The 25,050-nt window shown below is 35.6% G+C and overlaps 2 protein-coding genes across 2 annotated transcripts; both read right to left on the reverse strand.

Annotated features, from left to right (window-relative positions):
* Positions 1-5,702: 5,702 nt before the first annotated feature.
* Positions 5,703-6,260, reverse strand: LOC115989814 (probably inactive leucine-rich repeat receptor-like protein kinase At5g48380). The gene has a single exon (XM_031113692.1). It carries the CDS (start codon positions 6,258-6,260, stop codon positions 5,703-5,705), a length of 558 nt encoding a protein of 185 aa, XP_030969552.1.
* Positions 6,261-6,271: 11 nt separating this feature from the next.
* Positions 6,272-7,195, reverse strand: LOC115989815 (probably inactive leucine-rich repeat receptor-like protein kinase At5g48380). Its single transcript, XM_031113693.1, has 2 exons — positions 7,082-7,195; positions 6,272-6,727 (listed from the first exon to the last, which is right to left on the reverse strand). The coding sequence occupies exons 1-2, from the start codon at positions 7,193-7,195 to the stop codon at positions 6,272-6,274; spliced, it is 570 nt and encodes a 189-aa protein (XP_030969553.1).
* Between the last annotated feature and the right edge of the window lie 17,855 nt (positions 7,196-25,050).

The following is a 25,050-nucleotide window of genomic DNA, read 5'->3' on the forward strand; positions in this document are numbered from 1 at the left end:
AAAATTTTATCTCTTTCATTAATTTTGGATTAGATACACTTATCAATGTATAGTACGAAACACTCACAGTTCATCAAAGATACAATCATTTACACAATCATTTACACCATAATTAGATCACTTTAACAAACTCAGAATTTTCTCACGTGCTCCGTAATAGAATTCATAACTGCTTCTGAACTAACAGCTACTATACAAATGACGGCGCTTGATTAAGTGATGCATGCGTGGGAGGATTGAATGACACCGTTTGAATCCTTTTCTCTAAAGGGTGGACTTGTGGAAATGGCATCTTTTTAGTGCTTTGAATTCTTACTATTAATTTAGATTTTAGACTTGTGAAAACGGCATCGTTTGAGTGCTTTGAATGCTTACTGTAAATACTATTGGCTCGTTTGGTACATGTATTTAAACACATGTTTTCAGTTTTTAAACAACACTAGTCGTGAACCTGCGCGTTGCGCATGATAATTGTTTTTATTGTGGTTTTATTAAAATTTTTTATACAATTTAAACTAATTTAATAAAGAGTAATGTATTTTGTAATTATATTTTTATTTATTATAAGAATAATCATAAATGTAATATAAGAACAATCATAAATCATAAATTTAATAATTTTTGTCGTACTAAAATGAAAAAAAAAATACAATTTTTTTCAGAAATTCAAAAGGCAAGTTAATGAAAATATTTTTTTTAATAAAAGTTATTTATAACATTTTGTGAATCATTAAAAAGAGTATAAAATTTGGAAATTATTCTTTTAGTTTTAAACAAACTTTCTCAAACTTATTTTTTTTCTACCTACAATCCAAAACACTGAAAAAAGTAACTAAAAAATTTAATAAAACTTAACTATGATTAATTGGACCAATTAGGAAAACAATTTGTTGTTTATAATCTACTAAGGTTATTTTCTTTGCAGAAATTGTAATTTCGTCCACCCAAAACATATTATCAAATAAACAATTATTAGAAAAATCTAAGAATTAAATTTCTATATATGCATTGTTATAAAATAATAATAATAATAAAATTAAAATCATGAAAGATAAAATTTGTCTCTCATCCAATAATTTTTGTTTAGCCAACCTTTGCTTTTCTCTAAATAAATGGCATTATAGAGTACTTCTAATACTATTAAGAGTACTTTGTCCACCACAAAGGATTAAAAAATAAACAAAATTTACTAAAGTCTTATAGTTTAACATCTAAATTGAGCACTATAAAAATCATGCTATCAAATTATAATAACTACCAAATTAAATTATCCAAATCAAGCTATGTAGTAGAATAATATTATATTTTTATATTTAATCCTTTATAACACAATAGGATAACATTTAACAATCAAAGAGAGAAAGAAAAAAAAAAAAAACACAACAATTAAAAAAAACACAAAAATTGAATCACATTAACCTAAAGTAGATTAAAGAATATAAAAAATTATCAACCTAAAGCGAAGATGCAAGAAAAATAAAAAATAAAAATCCACTCAAAAATTTTGTGTGTGTGAGAGAGAGAGAGAGAGAGAGAACCTTTTTTTGTTTTTTTTTGTTTTTTTTTTTTAAGGGAAAACTATGCATAAAATGAAATAGATAGTGACAAATTTATAATAAGAGAGTGTGAATAAGAAAAGACAAAAATAGAGGAAGATGAAAGGAAAGATGAAGAATGATATTAATGTAGAGGGTAGTGGGGAGATGAGAAGGTGAGGGAAGGAGAAAGGTTGGAGAAGTAGTGGGAAGATGAAAAGGTAAGGGAGGGAGAAAGGTTGGAGAAGTGTAAATATGAAATAAAAAAAAATATTAAAAATAATTATAAGAAAATGGAAAGAAAAAATATTATGATGTGGACGTTGACGTGGCTTAACGTGAGCGAAACAGCATTAAACGCTACACTTCAGCTTTTAGTAATATATAGATTTGACATCCAATTCTCTTTTAATAGCATCCAATGATATATTGTATATTAATAATTGACGAAATTTTTTAAATAATAATAATTTATATCAATACCTGTAACCTCCTTCAACAAAATCACCAAGCAAGTCCAATTGCTTCCACTAACAATATTGAATAGAGCTTATAAAATTGTATAGAAACACATAAAAGAATTGAACAGAATTTATAAGCCAACAAATAACAAAAAATAACTCTATCTCTACCTTTCAATAGCAACCATCATAAAAGGATTGAAGAAAAAAGAATTAAAAGTAAACTACAATAGTAGGTAGTCAATTGAATGAATTAAACCCTTAAAAAAGGTGTGTACACAAAATGTATTCCTCCTCCTCCTCATTCATAAATGGATTTCTTTAATGTCCACATCCAATTAATTACATGACCCAGCAGCAAGAATTATTTCTAATAGTACTGAATAGACAATCACTTTGAAGTGAATGCATTAACACCACTCACAATTTTACATGAAATTTATATCAATACCTGTAAGCTCCTTCAACAAAACCTGAAATTTATCAAAATTCATCATCTACCACTATAAATTAATGCAGGAAGGTCACTCCTAAAAATCAATGATTTCTAAACATCATAACATAATGAAAATGATAAATGTAAGAGTCTATAGAATAACACATAGGAATGTAATGACAACAATAGTGTGAACCATGAATCAAATTTTAAAGTAAATTTACATATGGTTTATCATATTTGTGATTTTCTTACTAAGTCTTAGTGATACCCATTGAGAAGCTTCAAACAAGGCAAAAAAAAAATTAAAAAAAAAATCCTTTTACAAACCTTTTCTTTTAAAGATATATAGATAATAAGTCATACAGTATCAATTGATTTGTGGTAAATTATGATGAAATAAGATTCAAGGCCCCAATATTTATAATTCACTTAAGTCAGAAAGTAAATTCCCAAAATCATAATCTATTTATTCTAAAGACAACCACACAAAAATACATGTGAAAACTAACAATTCTATATAAACAAAATTAAAACTTAAAGAAATAAAAATTGAAAGAAGAAGATGAAGAATAAGAAATATTAGAAGAAATTCTTACCACAAAATTCCCAGCCGCAAGTTCATGTTGTCTTTCCCACCATGCCTCTTGCTTTTGCACACCTTTTACAAAACTCACTCTAACTTGAAACACCAAAGCAATCCCAACCAAAATGAAAATATCACCCATTGAAAAGCCATAAAAGAGTCAAACTTTAGACATATATATATAGAGAAAAAAGACAAACTTTACACACGTACACATATACATGGAGAAAGACAGAGACCTTGTAGGTAGTGTAGATATCAATGGCTTGAACTGAAAATTGAAAGGGGTTGTACAAAGGTCTGAAATAGGTGGACAACCTAGGTGCTTTGGTTGGGATATTGAATAGCATTACCGCTACTGTGGGAAGAATCAGCAAAAAAACATCAAGGTATAAGACTCATCATATTCTAATAATTATGAAAATCCTTGTAGTAAACAAAACAAATATCATGTTGTATTGGCATGAAAAAAAAAAAAAAAAAAAAAAAATCCAAACAAAAATAGAGGATTTTCATGAAATAAACATAAAAAATTTTCCAAGCTATTTTATTTATTTATTTTGACTTCACTCAAACAATTGTAAAGCACATTGGGTGCTACTATGATAGGGTTGGCCTATCTTCAAAAATCTTGTCTCAATGACTCTTATGTAAAGGTCAAGAATTTTGAAGAAAGGACACCATGCAATTAAGCTCGATCCAAAATCTACCAACTAAAAAGGGCAACTAATGAAATAAACTATACAATACTTTTAAATAACAAATCACAATATAGATAGGAGCATAAAAATTCAATGCGTCCAATAATTTGAATTATCTAAACCCTCTACATCTAGACCCATCAATCTATGAATTCAATTATAATTCACCCATGATCCAATTCTACACATCACGTATGAAAATAATAATAATAATAATAGCAAAGTAATGTAAAGCCAAAACCAATAACCAAAAATTAAAGAAAGAATCTTCCACCTCTAGGGGAAGAAGCCCAAGTTTGAAAACCCACTAAAGTGTTCGACTTCTACCACAATAAGATATAAAGCAGAAGAAACCATAGCCCCTAAAGTAAATACAATTAAATTTTTTTTGGAAAACCCTTTTTAAGGCTGGCGAACTAAAGGCCAATCATTTAGCCATAGCAACCCAAAACACCAAAATTAAATAATAACAAGGTAGGTAGGTTTTCGATTGAAAGAGAATCAGAATTCTTACCTGGGGTTCAGATTTTGCCCTTCAGAGAAGGTTGGCTTCAGTTGCAAATGCTTTGAATTTGACGGTGGCAAGGAAACTATATATGTACATAAAAATGTTACACATACAAAACAAAGAAAGATTTGGCAGATTACACACACAAAACAAAGTTCTAAAAGATAAAGGTTTAGGATTTTGGTTTCAATTAGTCAAAATATAATCCAAGAACCAAGATAACATCAATTACATCCTAACCTTTTCGTTTTCGTGCAGAACACAGAGAGCAAACCGTCAAAAAAAAAAAAAAAAAAAACCCTTTTCATATCAAACCTCGCTTCAAGATTAGCCAAGTTTTCTCATCTATGTGAATTGTGGACCATTGCATTAATCAACCAAATTTCGGTTCACAATTTGCAAAATTTAGGAAAAAATTCATCGAAGATCATTGAATAAACAAAGAGTCATAACACATAGATAGATTTAACAGTAATAAACAATTAGAGTGAAAGATTTACAGAGAAAATAGCAAAGATCGTAACGTACCTCAACAGAGCAACCATGAACCTTGCGGAGAATGACCTTAGGAAAGCCATTGCCGTATTCATCATCTTCTCTCTCTCCCTTTCTCTCTCTCTCTCTCTCTCTCTCTCTCTCTCTCTCTCTCTCTCTCTCTCTCTCTCTCTCTCTCTCTCTCTCTCTCTCTCTCTCTCTCTCTCTCTCCTTTTCTTTTTTCCTGATTGTGGAATAGTTAAGAGAATGAATCATATTAGGTAGGGACGGCAGGGTATTAAAATTGAAATAATAAAGAGGGAACGGCTGAACTTGTCGAAGGAGAAGGAAAAACAGAATAGGAAGGGAAGAGAGAGCATCTGAAATTTGAATGCATATGGTTTGGAAGAGAGGAGTCAGGTTAAGCTAGGTTAGGTTTTGTTTGTTTGTTTTTTTTTTTGTTTTTTTTAAGATAAGTATCCAGTTTTTTTTTTGAGTGAAAATATTTTTTAATTTTAATTTTAATTTTTTAAATATTTTGCTGATGTGGGAAATTGTGAGAGTTCCAGAGGTTTCGGTTTTATATATATATATATATATATATAGATGAAGCCGGCGTCTAACAAAAAGATCCATATGGACCCAAATTTCTCTTTATTGAGTGAAGCCCAACACAAAAAAGTTGTTAACTGTTTATTTATTTATTTAAAAAAATAAAAATCATAAAGTTGTTAACTTTAAAAGGGAATTATAGAATAAAGTATAATATATCAAAGACCGAAGCTAGTAAAAAAAAAATTGATACTTTGAACACTTTAACAAATATTTCAACTACTGACCACATTGATGGTCCATTGGCACCTAAGCACCTAGGAGTTGAAAGGGAGGGGAGGGGTTTGGGTTGTGATAGAAATTTCCAATTGTTTGTTTTGTGTAGACCCTTACAAACTAGACTTGTTTAACCTAATTAATTAGCTAAGTAGTTACTCAGATTAATGGGTCTATGTAATTTCTACCTGAACTATTTCATTTGAGACACTTGCAGTAGCAATTTCTGTGTACCTTAATAACTCAGAGTCATTTGTGATGCCATATCTCTCTTCAAGAGTACTTATTGTATTGTACAATTCAAACATTGTTGGCTTTTGACTACGAAAGAAGTTAAGACAGGTACATGCAATTCTAGGAAATTGAATGATTTCACCATCAAATCCTCGACCAATCAGAGATTTATCAATGACACTGTAAAGATCGGAAAAATTACTCAAAAGATGAGTAATCCAATCAACCAAACTCCCATTCAAATTGTTCGAAAAATTGTTGATTTGAATGGGTTCCTTCACTATAATTAGCTCAAGAAGCAGAATTCCAAAGTCATACACATCCTTTTTAACAAAACCCAACTCCCAAACACCATTGTCTACAAAAGAGCTATTGCTTGAGTCAATGTCATTTGAATCAATGAACATCATCCCTTCAGGACTAGATTTTTTTACCCCTCCAAAATTTGATAGCTTGGGCACAAAATTCTTATCAAGTAAAATAGAGTTTGAACTCATGTTAAGATGGACTACTCTGAAATCCCACCGTGGTGAAGCCATGCCAAGCCACTAGCTATCCCGATTGCAATTTTAATCCTCAAAGGCCATGCCAAGATCTTATCAGTGCCTTCCTTTGCGTGTAGCCAATCATAAAGATTGCCATTTGATATATATTGGTACACTAGAAGCTTTTCCTTCCTTTCTCTGCAAAATCCCAAGAGGGGAACTATGTTATTGTGTCTCAATGTACCCAGTGCCAATAGCTCACTTATGAATTGTTTTTCAAATGATTCACAGCCATGTAACCTCTTAACTGCAAGGAGTGAACCATTTGGAAGAACTGCTTTGTACATCATCCCAACCTTTCCCATCCCAATGACGTTGTCTATGATGAAATCATCAGTTGCCTCACTAAGTTTTGTAAAGTTCATTTTAGCAACCATTCCCTCCAACTGAGAATTCTGTGGATCAAATAATTTGCCACTCTGGATCAGTACAAATTTGAAGTTACCACAAAATTTATCACATGGATGTTTCTTCTAAGGGGCTGTATGATTGCATCATTTTGATCCTTATTTGACGTACCATTTTGATAAGTCTTGAACTTAAGGGGAAAAAAAATAATGAAAAAAGGAGACTATTTTTTTTTCGGAAAACTAAAAAAAACCCCTATGATTTTCTTGTAAAACTGCAGTTGTAGGATTACATGTTTTGATGAAAAACTATCATGGGGTTTTTTATATTTTTCCGAAAAAGTTGAAACAAGGAATTGAAAGAAGTTTCAAAAGTACCTTTTTGGTCCCTTATTGCAGGAACCCCCTAGTTTGCGACTGATTAACTTGATCAGCTTTTTTATTCTCGTTCTTAGTACTCCTTTCCTTTGACAGTGTCATCTTCTTATCCGTTTTCCTTTCATTCATGCAAACCACATAATGGGACACAAAAATAGTCATTACTGAAACTGCAGAAACCACATAACCAACTAGAAACCCACATTGGAATGAAAAGTCGAATTTCAGTCCACTCTTTTGAGTTGGACAGGGTTCTAAAGGCTTTCCACAAACGTTCTTATTGTTAGCAAAGCTCTCAGCTGTAATCGCGGTACTGCCAAAGACAGGGACTAACCCTCACAACTGATTGTTAGAAACATAGAGGACATTCAAACGATCGAGGTTGCCAATTTGGGGAGGTATTTCTGTTGGGTGCACGTGACACCCTTTGGATTCCAGCACACACATTTTGTCAAAGCTCATTTATGAGCTTGTTCCAAGAGTCTTCAAATTCAGCTTTCTCATTTATTGAGAAATGACCAAGACTTGTGAGAAGTCTGACTTCTCTTAATGAGAAGTGATCCTAAGTGTGTTGTACACACTGAAGAAAAAGAAAAGGAAGAAAAAAAGGCCATTTGGCCAATGTGTGTGACAGAGAGAAACACACAGCGAAGAGCTGAAGCAAGAGAGAGCCATTCGGCCATTGTGAGAAAAACACAAGTGAGAGCTTCAGGAAGTGTAGTCCGAAAAGATAGAGAGAAACATAGTGAGACTGTGAGAGAGTGAAAAAGAAAAAGGAGACATTTTTCTTTGCACAAGTTACACACAAGGAAGATAAATTGGTGGAGTTCTCATAGAATTTTTGAGTGCTACAACCATGGAGAGTTGGAGTATTCAGAGGAAGATTTTGCTATTGATTTTGTGGTGAGATTGTATTTACTCCTTGAGATTTATTTGTTGTATATCCAATTTATTGTGAACTCAAGTTTAGCATAAACTTGATAGTTGTAATCTCTATTTTAGTGGATATTTTTCAGAGTTGCCCCGTGATTTTTCCCTCTACACTAGAGGGTTTTCCACGTAAGATTTAGTGTTTTTGTGTGGTTGTGTTTATGTGGTGCTTGCTGATTTTTTTTTTGGTTTCCATAATATTGCTATTGCTTAGTAGTTATATATTTTAATTCACACATGGACATTGAGGGGATTAGGATTTTTCCCCAACAAGTGGTATTAGAGCTTTTGGTTGCTTGGGTTCGACTGTCTTGTGTTGGATTAAATGGAGAATATGGCTATGAATACTATGGTTAAACTCTCGGCATCGAATTATTTGATATGGAAGCCGATGATGGAGGATGTCCTTTATTGCAAGGATTTACATGACCCAATTGAGGGTGATAGTGCCAAGCCTAGTTATATGTCAGATAGAGACTGGGAGAAATTAAATAGAAAAACTATTGGGTGTATTAGACAATGCATCGATGTCAGTGCTTTTCACCATGTGTCTCAGGAAACAAATGCAGAGGCACTTCGGGAAAAATTAAGGAGTCTTTATGAAAGAAAGACAGCTCACAATAAAGCTTTTATTGCTAGAAAGCTTGTGAATTTGAAGCTTAAGGAGGGTAAGTCCATTGCCGAGCACCTTAGTGAGTTCCAAGACTTGGTTAATCAGATGGTTACAATGAAGCTAGTAATAGATGATGAGTTGCAAGCTTTATTGCTGCTGAGTTCCTTACCTGAGAGTTGGAAGACTTTGGTAGTGTCACTTAGTAATTCTGCTCTAAATGGTGTGTTACAACTTGCCATAGTTAAAAATAGTTTGTTTAATGAAGAAACTAGAAGAAAGGATATGGGCAAGGATATTGCACAGGCTCTTGTCACAGAGAACAGGGGGAGGAGTAAGAGTAGAAGTTTTAAAGGGCGAGGTAAATCTAGAAATCGGTTAGAGTCGAAAGGAAAATTCAAATGTTTTTATTGTGATAAAGAAGGTCACATAAAAAGGAACTGCAAGGCTTGGAAGAACAAACAGAAAGATGATAAAAATAAAAAAAAGGCGGATGATAAGAACACTGCTGCTATTATAGTGTTGGAAGATGAGGTCCTAGCCATAGGACTAGATGATTGTTGTACAGTTTCAGATCCTTATGTTGAATGGGTGATTGGTTCAGCTGCTTCTTGCCATGTCACTCTAAGAAAGGAGTTATTCACTTCATACAAAGCGAGAAACTTTGGGAGAGTGAAGAAGGGTAATGATAGTTATGCGGACATTGTGGGAATTGGTGATATTTGTGTTGGGGCTAACACTGGATACACCTTGATTTTGAAGGATGTGAGACATGTCCCAGATATTCGCCTAAATTTGATTTCCACTCATGTTCTTGATAAAGAAGGCTATGGCAATTATTCTCATGATGGAAAATGGTGGCTTAGCAAAGGATCATTGGTGTTTGCTAGAGGGAAGATTTGTTGTACACTTTACAAGACATAAGTAAAGTTGTGCAAGGATGTTGTTAGTGCAGCTTAGGAGGATTCTTCACCTAACTTGTGGCATAGGTGGCTGGCTCATATGAGTGAAAAAGGGTTGCAGATTTTGGTAAAGAAGTCTCTCATTCCCTTTGCCAAAGGTACATCACTAAATCCTTGTGACTTTTGTTTATTTAGTAAACAACATAGAGTTTCATTTAATATACCCTCTACTAGAAAACCCAATGTATTAGATCTTGTTTATTCTGATGTATGTGGTCCCATTGATGTTGAGACTTTAGGTGGCAGTAAATATTTTGTTACATTTATTGATGATGCTTCATGAAGGGTGTGGGTTTATGTTTTGAAAACAAAAGACCAGGTATTTGAGCACTGATAACAGAGGTGAATACACATCTAATGAATTCAAGAGTTACTGCTTTGAGAAAGGCATAAGACATGAGAAGACAGTTCCTGGTACCCCACAGCAAAATGGTGTGGCAGAAAGGATGAATTGCACTATTGTTGAAAAGATCAGATATATGTTGAGAATGGCCAATCTGCTTAAGTCATTCTAGGGTGAAGCTGTTGTGACTGCATGCTACCTAATTAATAGATCTCCATCAGTTCCTTTGGGTTTTGATATACCAGAAAGAGTATGGACACGAAAAGATGTTTCTTACTCTCATTTGAAGGTATTTGGGTGCAAGGCATTTGTACATGTGCCTAAGGAACAAACATCGAAGCTTGTTAGCAAATCCACTCCTTGTATATTTGTTGGATATGGAGATGCAAAATTTGGCTACAAGCTATGGGATCCAAAAGAAAAGAAGGTGATCAGAAGTCGAGATGTAGTTTTTCATGAAAATGAAAACTTGGCAAACTTTGAGAAAATTGAAAAGCCTAAAGCTACAGTTGGAGGTGTTCATGATCTTACACCTACTTCTTCTTCCTCGCATAACGCCACAAATAAGGAAGAGGTACAAGATGAGAATTATGGTGATGAACCAACTGAATTTGATGTTGATGAGCCATCAAGTGTTGTTGATGATGATGTGACAAATACAGATGGTGTTAAGCAGGGGGAGTAGTCTCCTCCACTAGAGATGGTAGAACCTCAGGTGAGAAGGTCTACCAGAGAGCAGTGTCCATCGACTAGATACCCCACTTTTGAGTATGCTATGATTACTAAAGAGGGGGAGCCAGAAAGTTTTTAGGAAGTACAGTCTCATAAGGATAAGCAAATCTGGTTGAAGGCTATGCATGAAGAGATGAATTCTTTGAACAAGAATAAGACTTATGACTTGATGGAACTTCCTAAAGGCAAGAAGGTATTGAAAAACAAATGGGTGTTCAAGCTAAAGAAAGATGGTGACAAGTTAGTGAAGTACAAAGCTCGATTGGTGGTTAAAGGTTTCAATCAGAAACAAAGGATTGACTTTGATGAGATATTTTCTCCAATAGTGAAGATGAGTTCCATTCGAGTAGTTTTAGAATTAGTAGCTAGCTTGGATCTTGAGCTTGAGCAACTTGATGTGAGGACAACTTTTCTTCATGGTGATTTGAAAGAAGAAATCTACATAGATCAGCTAGAGGGATTCAAAGTGAAAGGGAAAGAACACATGGTTTGCAAGTTAAAGAAGAGTTTGTATGGCTTAAAGCAAGCTCCAAGACATTGGTACAAGAAGTTTGACTCATTCATGGTGGGTCACGAGTACACGAGGACAAATGCAGATCATTGTGTGTATGTCAAAAAATTTCCCGATAGTAAATTTGTTATTCTTCTGCTATATGTAGATGATATGCTGAAAGTAGGAAAAGATGCAAGTGTGATTGGAAATTTGAAGAAGGACTTGTTCAAGTCATTTGATATGAAATACTTGGGTCCAACAAGGCAAATTTTGGGTATGCAGATTCTATGTGATAGGAAAGCTAAGAAGCTATGGTTATCACAAGAGAAATATATTAAGCGGGTTCTTGAAAGGTTCAATATGAAGCATACCAAGCCAGTTAGCACACCTCTTGGTTCTCATTTCAAGTTAAGAAAGAGATCTTGTTTTTCATCAAAGAAAGAGAAGGGAGACATAGCATCAACTATTTATTCCTCTGCAGTTGGGAGTTTGATGTATGCTATGGTTTGCATATGGCCAGACATTGCTCATGAAGTTGGTGTTGTTAGTAGGTTCATGGTTAATCCTGGTAAAGATCACTGGGAAGCGGTGAAGTGGATTTTTAGGTATTTGAGGGGTAGCTTTAAATTGTGCTTGACTTTTGGTGATTCTAAACCAGTTTTGGAGGGTTATGTAGATGCAAGTTGGGTAGATGACCTTGATGGTAGGAAATCTACATTGGGGTATTTATTTACTTTTGCAGGGGGAGTTGTATCATGGCAGTCAAGATTGCAGAAGTGTGTTGCCTTATCTACACCTGAAGTTGAGTACATTGCAGCTAATGAAGCAAGTAAAGAGATGCTTTGGTTGAAATGGTTTCTCCAAAAATTGGGTTTGAAGCAAGATGGGTATGTAGTTAATTGTGATAGTCAGAGTGCTATAGACTTGAGCAAGAATTCTATGTACCATTCACGCTCGAATCACATTGAGGTGAGATACAATTGGTTAAGACAAGTTGTTAAATAACATTCATTTGAATTAGAGAAGATTTCACACAGATGAAAATCCAGGTGACATGTTAACCAAGGTTGTGTCAAGAGAGAAGCTAAAGCTTTGTGTCTAATTGCCCGGCATGAATTCTAATTAAAGACTTGGGTTGAAGATCTCCTTCCTTAGTGTGCTAGAGGGGGAGATTGTTGGGTGCATGTGACACCCTTTAGATTCCAGCACACACATTTTGTCAAAGCTCATTTATGAGCTTGTTCCAAGAGTCTTCAAATTCAGCTTTCTCATTTATTGAGAAATGACCAAGACTTGTGAAAAGTCTGACTTCTCTTAATGAGAAGTGATCCTAAGCGTGTTGTACACACTGAAGAAAAAGAAAAGAAAGAAAAAAAGGCCATTCGGCCAGTGTGTGTGGCAAAGAGAAACACATGGTGAAGAGCTGAAGCAAGAGAGAGCCATTTGGCCATTGTGAGAAAAACACAAGTGAGAGCTTCAGGAGGGCAGTTCGAAAAGATAGAGAGAAACATAGTGAGAGTGTGAGAGAGTGAAAAAGAAAAAGGAGACATTTTTCTTTGCACAAGTTACACACAAGGAAGATAAATTGATGGAGTTCTCATGGAGTTTTTGAGTGCTACAACCATGGAGAGTTGGAGTATTCAGAGAAAGATTTTGCTACTGGCTTTGTGGTGAGATTGTATTTACTCCTTGAGATTTATTTGTTATATATCCAATTTATTGTGGACTCAAGTTTAACATAAACTTGATAGTTGTAATCTCTATTTTAGTGGATATTTTTTGGAGCTGCCCCGTGGTTTTTCCCTCTACACTAGAGGGTTTTCCATGTAAGATTTGGTGTTCTTGTGTGGTCGTGTTTATGTGGTGCTTGATGAATTTTTTTTTTTTCCATAATATTGCTATTGCTTGGTAGTTATATATTTTAATTCAAACATAGACATTGAGGGGATTAGGATTTTTCCCCAACAATTTCACCAGATAGCTGGTTGTTGTCAAGTTTAAGAACATTTAGATAACTGCAATTGGCAAAGCTCTGTGGAATTTCGCCAGAAAAATTGTTGCTGGAGGTCAAGGATTGAGATAAACGGGACTAACTCGAAAATGTCAAGTGGAAGGGGTCCTAAAAGTTCATTAGAAGAAATGTCTAACCCTATTAAACTTGAGCAGTTTTTAATGCATCGAGGAAACTGGCCCCTGAGCCCCTGTTTCTGAGTTGGATACTTATGACTTCATTCCCATCAGGGTGCCAGCAAGCAACTCCATCAAATTTACAAACGAAACCTTCAGTATTGTTGCTGAAGTCCCATGAATCTTTAAGGTATCTGTGAGGGTCTTCTAGTGAATTTTTAATTGATTTCAAGCAGTCAATACTACTCTGTGAACCATTGCTTATTTCAAGAATATCAAGAAATAAGCAAACAAATACATGCAAAAGAGCTGTGAGGACTCCGAAATGTTAGGAACTATGGAGTCAACAATGAAAAGAAATAAGAAAGTTTAATGGCTTAGAGTGACTAATAAATTCACTATCTTTAAGACAATATTTGCTCCCCTACGAGAGAGTTTTCTAAACAAGTACTAGCAAATTTGTTTATAGGGTATAATTAGGCTAAAATTTTCCAATAAGCAATTTTGTAGAATTCTGTGAAATTCTCTCAAATGTTTCAAAAATAAATAAATATGGGGAAAAAAAAAAAAAAAACCTGAATAGGGGAAAAGCATACGTTGTTTTGTTTATTTCTTCCAAAGATTTTAAACCAAGGACTTAAAAGATGATTCCGAATTTTAAACATAGACTAGTAGTCATATGTTCCGTTTTGCTTCCTTCTTCCAGGAGACTGATAAGGGCCAAAATGGGCAAATGCCCTTTTTTCGGAAATTAAACATCCTTGTGCCGTCATTCTGAAACTAAATAGGGAAATGCCCCTCTTTTGTAACTCGAGAATACTAAAATCGAGTTATATGAAATACTCGATACTTCTATGATCGAGTTATATACAGGTTTTTCCCGCACTGCTGGCATTTTTTTTTTTTTTGAATCTCTACATAACTCGATTACTTAAAAATCGAGTTAGTTATGCTGTTATAAACCCTGATTTCGTACTGTCTTTGTGTCAGGTGGAGTGTTTCAATGTAACTCGATTCCTTTAATATCGAGTTATAAAGTATACTTAATATCCGTAAAGTCGAGTTATTCTCTTATAATTTCTGCACACCTTCTCCCACTCAGTGTGCCTTGCTCTCTGCTGAACTGAGGTCGTGCTTTCTGCTGAACTGAGTTGGAACTCCTCCATAGATCAACAGCGGCTTTCAAACTCAATTGAAATTTGTATCACCTCAGGTAAAAAATTCACATCACAATTTTAGGGCAATGTTATTTTCATTTGATATTGTACTAAATTTTGATTTTTTAGGTTGAATGAATGTGAAGTAAGTACATTGGTATGATTTTGGTTATTTGTTGTAGTAAACGTTGGTCACAAGAGGATGAAATAATTTCTTTACTATAGCAACATTTTGTATTGCACATAATCATCATTGGTCAGACATTTACAACAACATTTAGTGTCGAAGACAATGTGTAGACATTACCAACTATGTCTATTGTTTATGGTCAAATGTTGGTGTTAGTGTTAGTATTTCATTTTTAGCATGCAATAGTACACAATTTTATGAATGTCTTTGCTGTGTACCATTCTATGCAGGATTACATTATTTAGCAACAGTTGATACACACTGTTAACTTGATCATTTGGTGTTATTGTATTCAATGTCAATGTCTGGTTCTGGCAACCCACAACTCTATAGGCCTCATGATGTGTTCACTGCTATGGGTCGTTGTTGGGTATTGGTTTTAAGTTGCCAGTGCCTCGGCGACTCGCATCACAGATGCCCAGAGACAGCATCGACGAACTTCGTAAAGCATTGAACCGCATAAGAGAAGAAAATAATCGAATGAAGATACGTCTTAATCGATATCAGATCCAAGTCGAGATTCGAGAGTCAGTGCAGGAAGGGTGGTACGAGCATGCACAGTTCATGCAATCACTTCTTGCTGATCCCATTTATTAGTCAGACGTGGAGATGTCAGATGAAGAGTAATCGTGTCGTGTCGTGGTGTAATTAGATTTTGTTGGAGAACTATTTTGCTTAACTATGTGTTATATGTATGATTGCATTTGTACTATGTAAACCTTATTATTGATTATGAGAAGCATGCATGTTATTCGTAATGTAGATTATTCTCACATAAGTCATAAAAGTCAAATATTCTCACACATGATGTTTTTCAATAAGCACGTACGACATAACACAGAAAACATAAAATAACTTACACTAACATTATTAACTTAACCATAGACATAACACACACACACCACAGTGGCATTCATTCTGATAGGTAGTCCTCGTAGTTGAGGACATTGTTACGTTCTGCCGGAGTGAGTTGCCTGTTCGTTGCAGCGGCTTGCTCCTCTGCCAATTGTAGCATATGATACCTGGACCTACGAGTATCATAAGATTGTTCTCTTTTTTTATTTTCGTCACTGCACGCTCATATTGTTGCATGTTTTGTCATGGCAGTGTGAGCGAGCTACGCTCGACAAGAGGCGCTCCGAGTTGCAGGAGATCATTGTGCAGAGCGTTGGACTCGTTCACGCGAAAGTCCCACTCCTGTTGCAATCCGGCATAGTATTCCTTCTCGTCAAAATCTCTTTGCGTTCTATAGTTATTTGGAAAACGAGGTAGCATCCAATTACGCATTGACATTGGAAAATGTGACTTTAGATCGGTATGTATAGAAGTTTTGCAAGGGTAGATGTATGTAAATGGGACTTCGGTATGTGTAGATGTTTTGCAAGGGTAGATGTAAATGGGACTTCATATAGGGGTTTTGCAAGGGCAAGTATTCAGGTGGATGTGACTATAAGTATTCACGTGAATAAAGATGATATGACTTGACAGTATATTGTTCAGTGGCGTCTGTTGGTGCATGTGATTCGTTGAGGTAGCTGTTTCATATGGCTATAGCTTGTGCTACAGTAGCGGGCTAGTGATGTGTACTGCAAAAGAGGTTGCGTATTTATTCACGTGAAGACTATTCAACATTGATGTGTTTCATCTGACATAACTTGACGAGACAATGTTGAGCTGTGTTAAATGTATCATAAACTTCTCAGGGATGCTATAGGTACATCCTTTAAAAATGCTGCATTACAAAAGGATGCATAGCTGTGTATTAACGTGCGTGTAGGTGATATGACTGGACAGGGTTCAACAATGCGAAGTTGTTGAGCAGCACTATGAACATCAATATAGCAATAGGACCAATAACACCCGAAATTGATGCACAAAATTTTCTGCGCTGCTATGTGTATTGACGTGAGTGTGGATGGGTACTTCTAGTCAGGGTTCAACAATTCTGAGTTATCCATCGTAGCTACAGTCATTGCTCCCTATGGTGGAATTTGGCAAGTGGGATTGAAGAAAGCTGATAACAACATTTGGTTTTGTAATGGTTGGCAGGATTTCGCTGAATACCATTCTATCTGTTATGATTATTTTTTAGTCTTCAGATATGAAGGAAATTCAAGCTTCCATATTGTTATATTTGATAAGATTGCCATTGAGATTCAATATCCACCTAGGAAGAATTGTAAATTGGAAGATCATCAGGTAAAAATATCAAAAACTTAGATGAAGATGATACAAACATTTCTTCCTCAATGTACAAACCCATAAAACATGAAGTCAGAGAAAAGTTTGTTCTTAAAAAATTATCGATTATGTCCAGAGGAAGAGAGAGAGCAATCCAAGCAGCCAAAAAGTTCAAGCCTAAAAATCCTTCTTTCATGTGTATCTCGTGGCCACATAATATGGTGAGACTTTATACATAATGTGATTATGATGTTCTCTTAAATATGGCTTGGAAACATATATGGGAAGCAAGTATATTATTGGGAAGCAATTTGTCACACATCAATGTCTTGTGCTATTACCCTCCATCAAATCATATTAAGCAATGAGATTCGGGGAAGGCTGGGTTGCATTTTCGAAAGACAATAATTTAGAAAAAGGAGATGTCTGTGTCTTTGAGGTGATCGAAAGGACTCCTGTTGTGATTAGTGTCTCAATATTTCACTTGATTGACCATCAGAGTTTGGACTAGGATAACCTGTTTAAAATTTAAACTAGTGATGTTTATGCTTATATTTAATTAGAGACTTTGATCACTACTATGGTTTATTTCTGATGGATGTGGTTTTAAGATTTTTCTCTGACCAGTTTGGTATGTCTTGTTCAAAACTATTCAGAATTCCTGTGCTTCATCTGACATGACTTGACGAGACAGTACTGAGCTGTGTTCAATGTATCATAAACTTTTCAGTCATGCTCTGCATCCTTGAAAACGGTGCATTGCAAAAGAAGGCATATCTGTGTATTGACTGGACAGGGTTGAACAGTGCGAAGCTGTTAAGCAGCACATGTAGCACTACGAACAACATCTGTGTAGCAATGGTGGACAGCTCACACCTAAAATTGATGCATAACCAATTCAGGGATGCTCTGCCTCTTCGAAAACAGTGCATTGCAAAGGGTTGCACATATGTGTATTCATGTGAGTGGGGATGGGTACGTGTGGTCAGGGTTCAATAGTTTCGAGATGTTGAGTATCACATGCAGAACTACATCAATCAAGTGTAGTAATGATGGACAGCTTACCCCCAAAAATTTTCTTACACTTTTGAGGGGTCCTCTGCATCCTTGAAAATAATGCATTACAAAATGTTGCATATCTGTTTATTCACGTGAGCATGGATGATATGACTGGACAGGGTTCAATAGTGTCGAGTTGTTGAGCAGCACATGCAGAACTGTGAACATGACTTCACCGAACAATGCCGAGCTGTGTTAGCCTTTTCCAACCTCACTTACCAAATGCTAGTATTACGAGCAGTGAGTGTAGCAACAGTAGAGAGTTTTATCCCCCTGTTTCCCTACAAACTTTTCAGGGAGTCTTTGTAGGTAGAAAATGTAGTTACATTTTCACAACATCAATGTAAAATTACATGAAGAAAACTATGCTTCCAAGTTTTACATCAATGGCTTCCGATCATCACAATTGCAATGGTAGGGAGCTTTCAAGCAATGCTACAACAAACCAATAACTTGAATGAAACATTTTAAAGGCTGATCAGGCTTTTAGGCCTTTACCCTATTTTTAAGCAAACCAAATATCGTTGTGAGAGTGTGTTGGGTGAGCCATATGGATTTTCAGTGAGTGAGTGGTTAGTCTGGTTTGGACGAGTCTTTATGTAATGTATCTATATAAAGTAGGACACTATTACAACTAAGATACACAGATACGTGCATATTATATCGTGACCTAAACAACTCATATAAAAGAATTATTCGTATTATTGAATCATATGTGCAGTTGGTCTATGTGGTTTGGATCAGTCTGTATGTATTGAATCTATTAAATTTTCCTACAAGTAACGTGCAATAAATATAATTTGGAGGCATTTCACTTCCTAAGGTTTTCCCTACATTACAAAGCAAAGGACATTGTCCAACCAAAGCACATTACTTGAATGTAGCAACAAAGAACACGTATGAAAAAAATGAGAAAGTGATTTCACATAAACTTAGCCAAAAGTAATAAACAGTTAATCTTTAGAGTTGCAAAGGTTGAACATACATAATCATTATTTGTCACACATTAACAATAACATTATGTATTGCACATAATGTGTAGACATTAACAACAACGTCTAATGTTCGTAGGTAAAAATTTTTGGAAATCATTATTGCTTGAATCTGAGAAGTCTGAAATATTTGTTTCATCATCTAACGCAATAATTTCATTAATAGACTTCATGGCTCGCTCTTGCGCCTTCCCCTTTAGATGCTTCCTACCTTTTTGGATTGCGTGAAAACGGTCTAGTCGCCTTTGCATTTGATTGTTCTCTTGTTCAAGACGAGCAAGTATGTTGGCAAGTTCATCTCTAGGTAACTCGGCAGAGCGTGCCTTAGGAACTCGTAACCCGTGCCATCGACAATACACCTCTAACTCACACCTCTTCTCGTATAGGGTTGACCGTGGTGGTTCTGCTATAATGAACTCTATTGCGGTGGTATCTGTACTTAGTTTTGTAGGTTTGCCGACCATGATGTGTCCGACGCTTCCAAGACTCTCATACGTGTATGATGATGCATTTGTTGAAGTAGGTCCAAACTTGTTTCGCATTGTACGATTTGATGTTGAGGCATTGCGACTCATAGCTTAATCAATCTACGAAGTTAGCGGGGTAGAAAGTTAACATTATATCACTGGTGCATTTATAACCTCATTTCACGGTCCAGGCATTACAATTTCACTTATTAGGGCTTGTCATGTCAAACCCTTCAGGAAAAACGCTATATGAACAGGATTTTAAATGTTCCTAATGTCACATCAAAGGTGGGCAGTAGTTGCAACAGTAGATGTAAATGAGACATCTGTGCATCCAATTTCACAATTCTGTATTCACGTGAGTGTGGGTGTGAAACAGTGTCGAGCTGGGTATCCACATCGTGTAAAGCACCGAACATGACTTGGCTAAGCAACAGCGTCTGTTGGCGCATGTGCTGCGATTGAAGGAGTTTGATATGACTACAGTTGGTGCTACAGAAGCAGGCTGGTGACGTGTGTTTAGAGTTGGAACTTGGTCACCTTCAAACTTCGCTATATTAATTATGTTTTGTCTTTCACCAGCAAGTTCACAATATTAATTTATTAATTATGTTTGGTCTTTCACAAAACAAATTATGAAGATCACAGTGTTTTCTGTGATTTGGTCATTTTGAATGTCTGTAAACATCATGATGTGTAAACATGACGGTGTTCATTATCTTTGGTCATTAAACATTTACAGGTTAAAAGCATCACTTTGGTCTTAGAACCATCACTCTTACAAATTACGCAGTGCCACAAGCTGAAACACTGAAATTTCTCTTGTAATCATAGCCAATTAATGTGACACTACATTTGAGGGAATACATACTTACTCGACTATTCGATCAAACATCGTGGTTAAAGACTTGTCGGTTTGAAGCGAGGCCCAATTGGGACTGAATACCACATTTGTTATACCTTAGATGTTGGTGGCTTGAGCTCCTGGTTATATCTGTTTAATTGTGCTTGGTCCTTTACAAAATCTTAAACATCAGGGTGTTTATTATCGTTGGTTACTTTCAAGGATGCTAGTCAAAATGCTCTTCCCATAATTCGTGACTGTTGGTTAGAAGAGATTGCACATGGTAAAACCATGTTCAACCCTGAAACTAAGCTCTCAAACAAACGCATGCCATAATAATTTATAGGTTGAAAGCACCACTTTGCTCTTAGAACTTTGATGTTAGTGGCTTGAGGTCACTGTTATATCTGTTTAAAAGTGTTTGGTCATTCGTAAAAACATTAAACATCAGGGTGTTCATTATTGTTGGTCATTTTCAAGGATGGTAGTCAAAACACTCTTCTCATAATCCGTGACAGTTGGTTAGAAGAGATTGCACATGGTAAAACCATCTTGAACACTAAAATTGAGCTCTCAAACAATCACGTCCCATACACATTTATAGGTTGAAAGCACCACTTTACTCTCAGAATTTTGATGTTGGTGGCTCGAGCTCACTGTTATATCTGTTTAATTGTGTTTGGTCCTTCACAACAACATTAAACTTCATGATGTTTATTATCTTCAGTTCACTGTTATCTAATATATTATGTAAGGGGCTTCCCCTGTTTGGATTCCTCATATTTGATTAAAAAAAATTCGTTAGACCTAATGCTAGAGTGAATGAGGTCATGCCAAGTGTCGCTTTTATCTTTTTTGACGAGTCTGCACTGCAAGGTTTCATCAATAAATTTTGTAATGAAAATATGATACATGAGGAATAGTCCAGGCGATGATCAAATTCAGAATAATATAATTGCTGATTTAAGATCGACAAAAATATCCAATTAGTGGAAAATACATGTAAGCTCAGCAAAACCTCCAATAAAAATAGTTGCCTGAAGTCAAGATATAGCTTCAGCCATTGTTCCAAGGAAAATCTCCTAGGTGGTTCATCGTTAATATCAAAACCTGTAAATGAATTGTGCTTTCACAAACCTTCCATTTGTATTAATAATTACTATAATCTAAAAACACGTGAGCGTCATACAGAATTATGAAATAAATGTTATTTACACACAGACTTGGATCTACTTGATATTATATAGAATCACATAATAACATAAAAAATTCTTAGACCATTACATCCATTTCAATAATACTAATGATAGTAACGATGGGCATGAAACTAACCATCATATTAATATATCAAATTACTTTCAACGGATACCATGTTCTTCAAATTGCCACTAAAATAACAAAATATAGAACTGTCATACAATTCTCCAAATATGTTATAGCAACCACGAACTGAAAATCGTCCCCCCCTTGGGTACAATGCCCAATGGCAATCATCAAGAGTCAGATGGTGTAGAAGGTGGAACAGGACGTCTATAGTGAGCTAAGTCCGCTCGCATAGCTCCAACCTCGGCAAGAAGACCATGTAGAAGCTGCCCATGGGCTGCCTGAGTTGTCATAATGGTCTCCATCATAGTATGAAGAGAGGAAGGAAGAGGGCATGTATGCGCTGCATCAACAGTGTCAACATCTATCTCATCATCACCATCCTCGGCAACAACAGATGTGGGATCCCCATGCATGTCCTCATCTTGAACATCTCCAGTAGTAGACCGTACTCGTGGTCTGTTGGATGGACCAACACTGAGGTCGACAACCTTCTTTTGGGCAGTTCGCTGTTTTAGAAATTTGGCTCCCATGGGGGCTTGGATGTGAACCAACTCGTGGGAAGGAAAGTTCTTTAATCCTAAATATTTGAGGACCCTATGGATGAGAAATGGGAAAAACAAAGCATGCCTCTTATACTTGCTCCTATGCACCTTGACAATGGTTTCGATGAAAAGGGAAGGAAAACAAATGGAACTATTGGTGACGAGGGCGTAAAGCAAGATACACCTGTCTACAGGGATTGTATGGATATGAGAGATAGGGAAAATGTTGTGACAAGCTATCCTAAAGAAGATATAATTAAGCTCAATCAACTCACTTGAGCTAATACTTCGGTTAGAATCCCGATTGTTTGATCGTCCACAAAGAACATTTATAACATCATCAATACGAGAAGACATAGAGTTTGGATAAGTAGGTGTACAAATTATAGGTACATCAAGAGCTTTAGATACATGCTCCCTAGTTATTGTAAACGGTACACCACGTATGGACGATGCCACCTTGTGACCACCAAGATCCTCATGCACCGATAGATTCAAATAGAATTCTCTAATCAAGTCAGCTAGAGGCGGTTGTATGTTTGTACATAGGGACAGCCAATGCCTAGACTGTAGATTCTCACGAACAAAAGGATGCAGTTCCTGTAAATTGATTTGCCTTTCTCCCTAAATACGCCTACGCTTAATCAAGGTTTCAAAGTTTTGCTCATTTTCTGGCGTGAGGAACCTTAATTGATCAAACACCACTTCAGGTTCGGATGCAGCTTTGCATTTTCCCCTCTTAGTCCTCTTCGGACCCATAACTAATCGATGGTCAGTAGTGCAAACACGATCAGCTCACACAAAAACAGAACCAAAATGAAGTTTGAAGCAGAGAACAAAAATTGGAGAGTAACCAGATACCATGTGTAGAAAATCATGCACACAATATACTGTCTAGAGCAGTTTACAACAACACAATGAAAAAACAATATTCTTATTCACGGGTTGTTTAGTTGGTGCAATAATTGTAATGCATTTTGGTCCGAGTCAATAATTTGAAGTTAGAGACCTAGAGTATATAACAGTAATAATATTATATAGGAAACATACAAGTGGATTTAGGAACTGACATATTTTCGAAATTCGTAGCTACATGTAGTAAGTTTCACCAGCTTCTACAAAAAACAGAAAATAAATTGCACAATGTACAGTTCAGACATACAACCAGCATATATCTATACCACACACATATGGAGCCACTGGCAAGTTCATTTTGTGGAAGGAAGACAACCTATGACATAGGCAACCTTACTAACAACAATGCATTTGACTAGCCAAACACCCAATTTCATCACAATCTTCATAGACATAGAAGTGTGAAGCATCAAAAAAGAAAATTTGAGAATAACGCACCAACAATGTGTAATTTCAAAGACAGCAACCGTTAAAAGAGTCTTACTATGTAAAATCCTCGAAGAATTTGTGCGGGAAATTGTGGGTTCTAGCCAGATGAAGCGAGAGCAATCGAAGATGTAATTTCGGATAGCTGCAAGTTTTGCAGAACTGGGGAAGAGTTAATAAAAATGGGTAATAGATTGTAATGTCCATATAACTCGATTTTCAAGAACTCGAGTTACATGCAATCCAAATTTTCAGCACAAGGGCTTGCACATAAACCGATTGTCCGTAAATCGAGTTATGTGTAGCACAAATAACAAGAATCCAGTTAATGGTGGAACGGCTTTCTCATAACTCGATACTGCAGACAACGAGTTAATTTCAAATAACTCGATTATATCTAACTCGAGTTATATTTCTGGGCCTTCCACACCCAGCCCAGATATTTGGACTGGTCCAGATGCAGTCCAAGACGAATCGAAGTTTAAAGGTAGGCCTGCCACAATACTCGATTCTACTTGAATCGAGTTGTGTACAGTGGAAAATCACAAGAATTAAAATTCTTTGATATTTCGAAAATCGAGTTACGTTGTACACATGGACCCACCCAGCCCATATATTTGGACTGGTCTAGATGCAGTCCAAGAGGAATCCAACTGTATAGGGCTACCTCGCACAAAACCCGACTCTGGTAAAATCGAGTTATTCGCAATAGAATATCTCAAGAATGCAATTTCTGTGTGTAATGGCTTGCACATAAATCGATACATCAGAAAGCGAGTTGTTTGCAAAGTTACTCGATTTTGTAGAACTTGAGTTATTTTCACTGGTCTCACCCATAGACCTCTTCTCCCTTAATCTTCCTGTTAGGTGTAATCATTTCTCAACATTAATTTAGTGTGGTATTGACAATAACAAGTTGACTGGGCTTGTTAATTATGATACTTCAATTCATGTGTCTGATCCTCAATTTCCTTGTACAATATGGTGCAGGTATTGTGCTGAAGCTAACATAAAGAATTGCCGTTCATGAATATTTTTGTGATGTGATGTGTTACCAAGCACTTTTAATATAAAAATGGTTCTGAAATATGTAAGCATTACCTGCCTTCAATAAGAAATTTGTAGGGCTGCCCTAAATTCTAGTGTCATCATTCTGCCATTCTGGGACTGCTACAAGTAGTCTTCTAAGTTGTTCCAAAAATCATGCGGAGCCTTTTTATTTAATATTTTTTATTTACTTTTTTTTTAGTGGTATGATTTTCAATAAAATGTAAGTTTCACAGTTTTCATGAAAATTTCTTTTTCATGAAAATTTCTTGAGAAAATGGATTTAGAAATAATCCTGACTCATGATTCCTTATGACAATGATAGAATTACCTGCATTTATGCCGGGATGGATGACCCACTTTGAACTCATTTAGTCCACACACACGTGTGTGTGTATATATATATATATATATATTCAAATTTTAAATATAAAGTTGAGTAATAAAAAGAAAGTTAATGTTATGTTGGTAAATTTTTTTATGAAACCTTAAAGTGTCTAACCCTTTTACCCAAACAAAGAAAAATATAACACAATTGAATTCAATCATACCTCTTCCTATTGAATGCAGTACACCTAGATAGGAAATTGTAGCTAAAATTTTCCAATTGAACCCCTACGATTTTTTTTAAGGGAAAAATAAAAATGAACTCCTCCTAGCCATCAGTGATGACG

This window comes from Quercus lobata, chromosome 5 (assembly GCF_001633185.2).
Source record: "Quercus lobata isolate SW786 chromosome 5, ValleyOak3.0 Primary Assembly, whole genome shotgun sequence".
Lineage (NCBI taxonomy): Eukaryota > Viridiplantae > Streptophyta > Magnoliopsida > Fagales > Fagaceae > Quercus > Quercus lobata.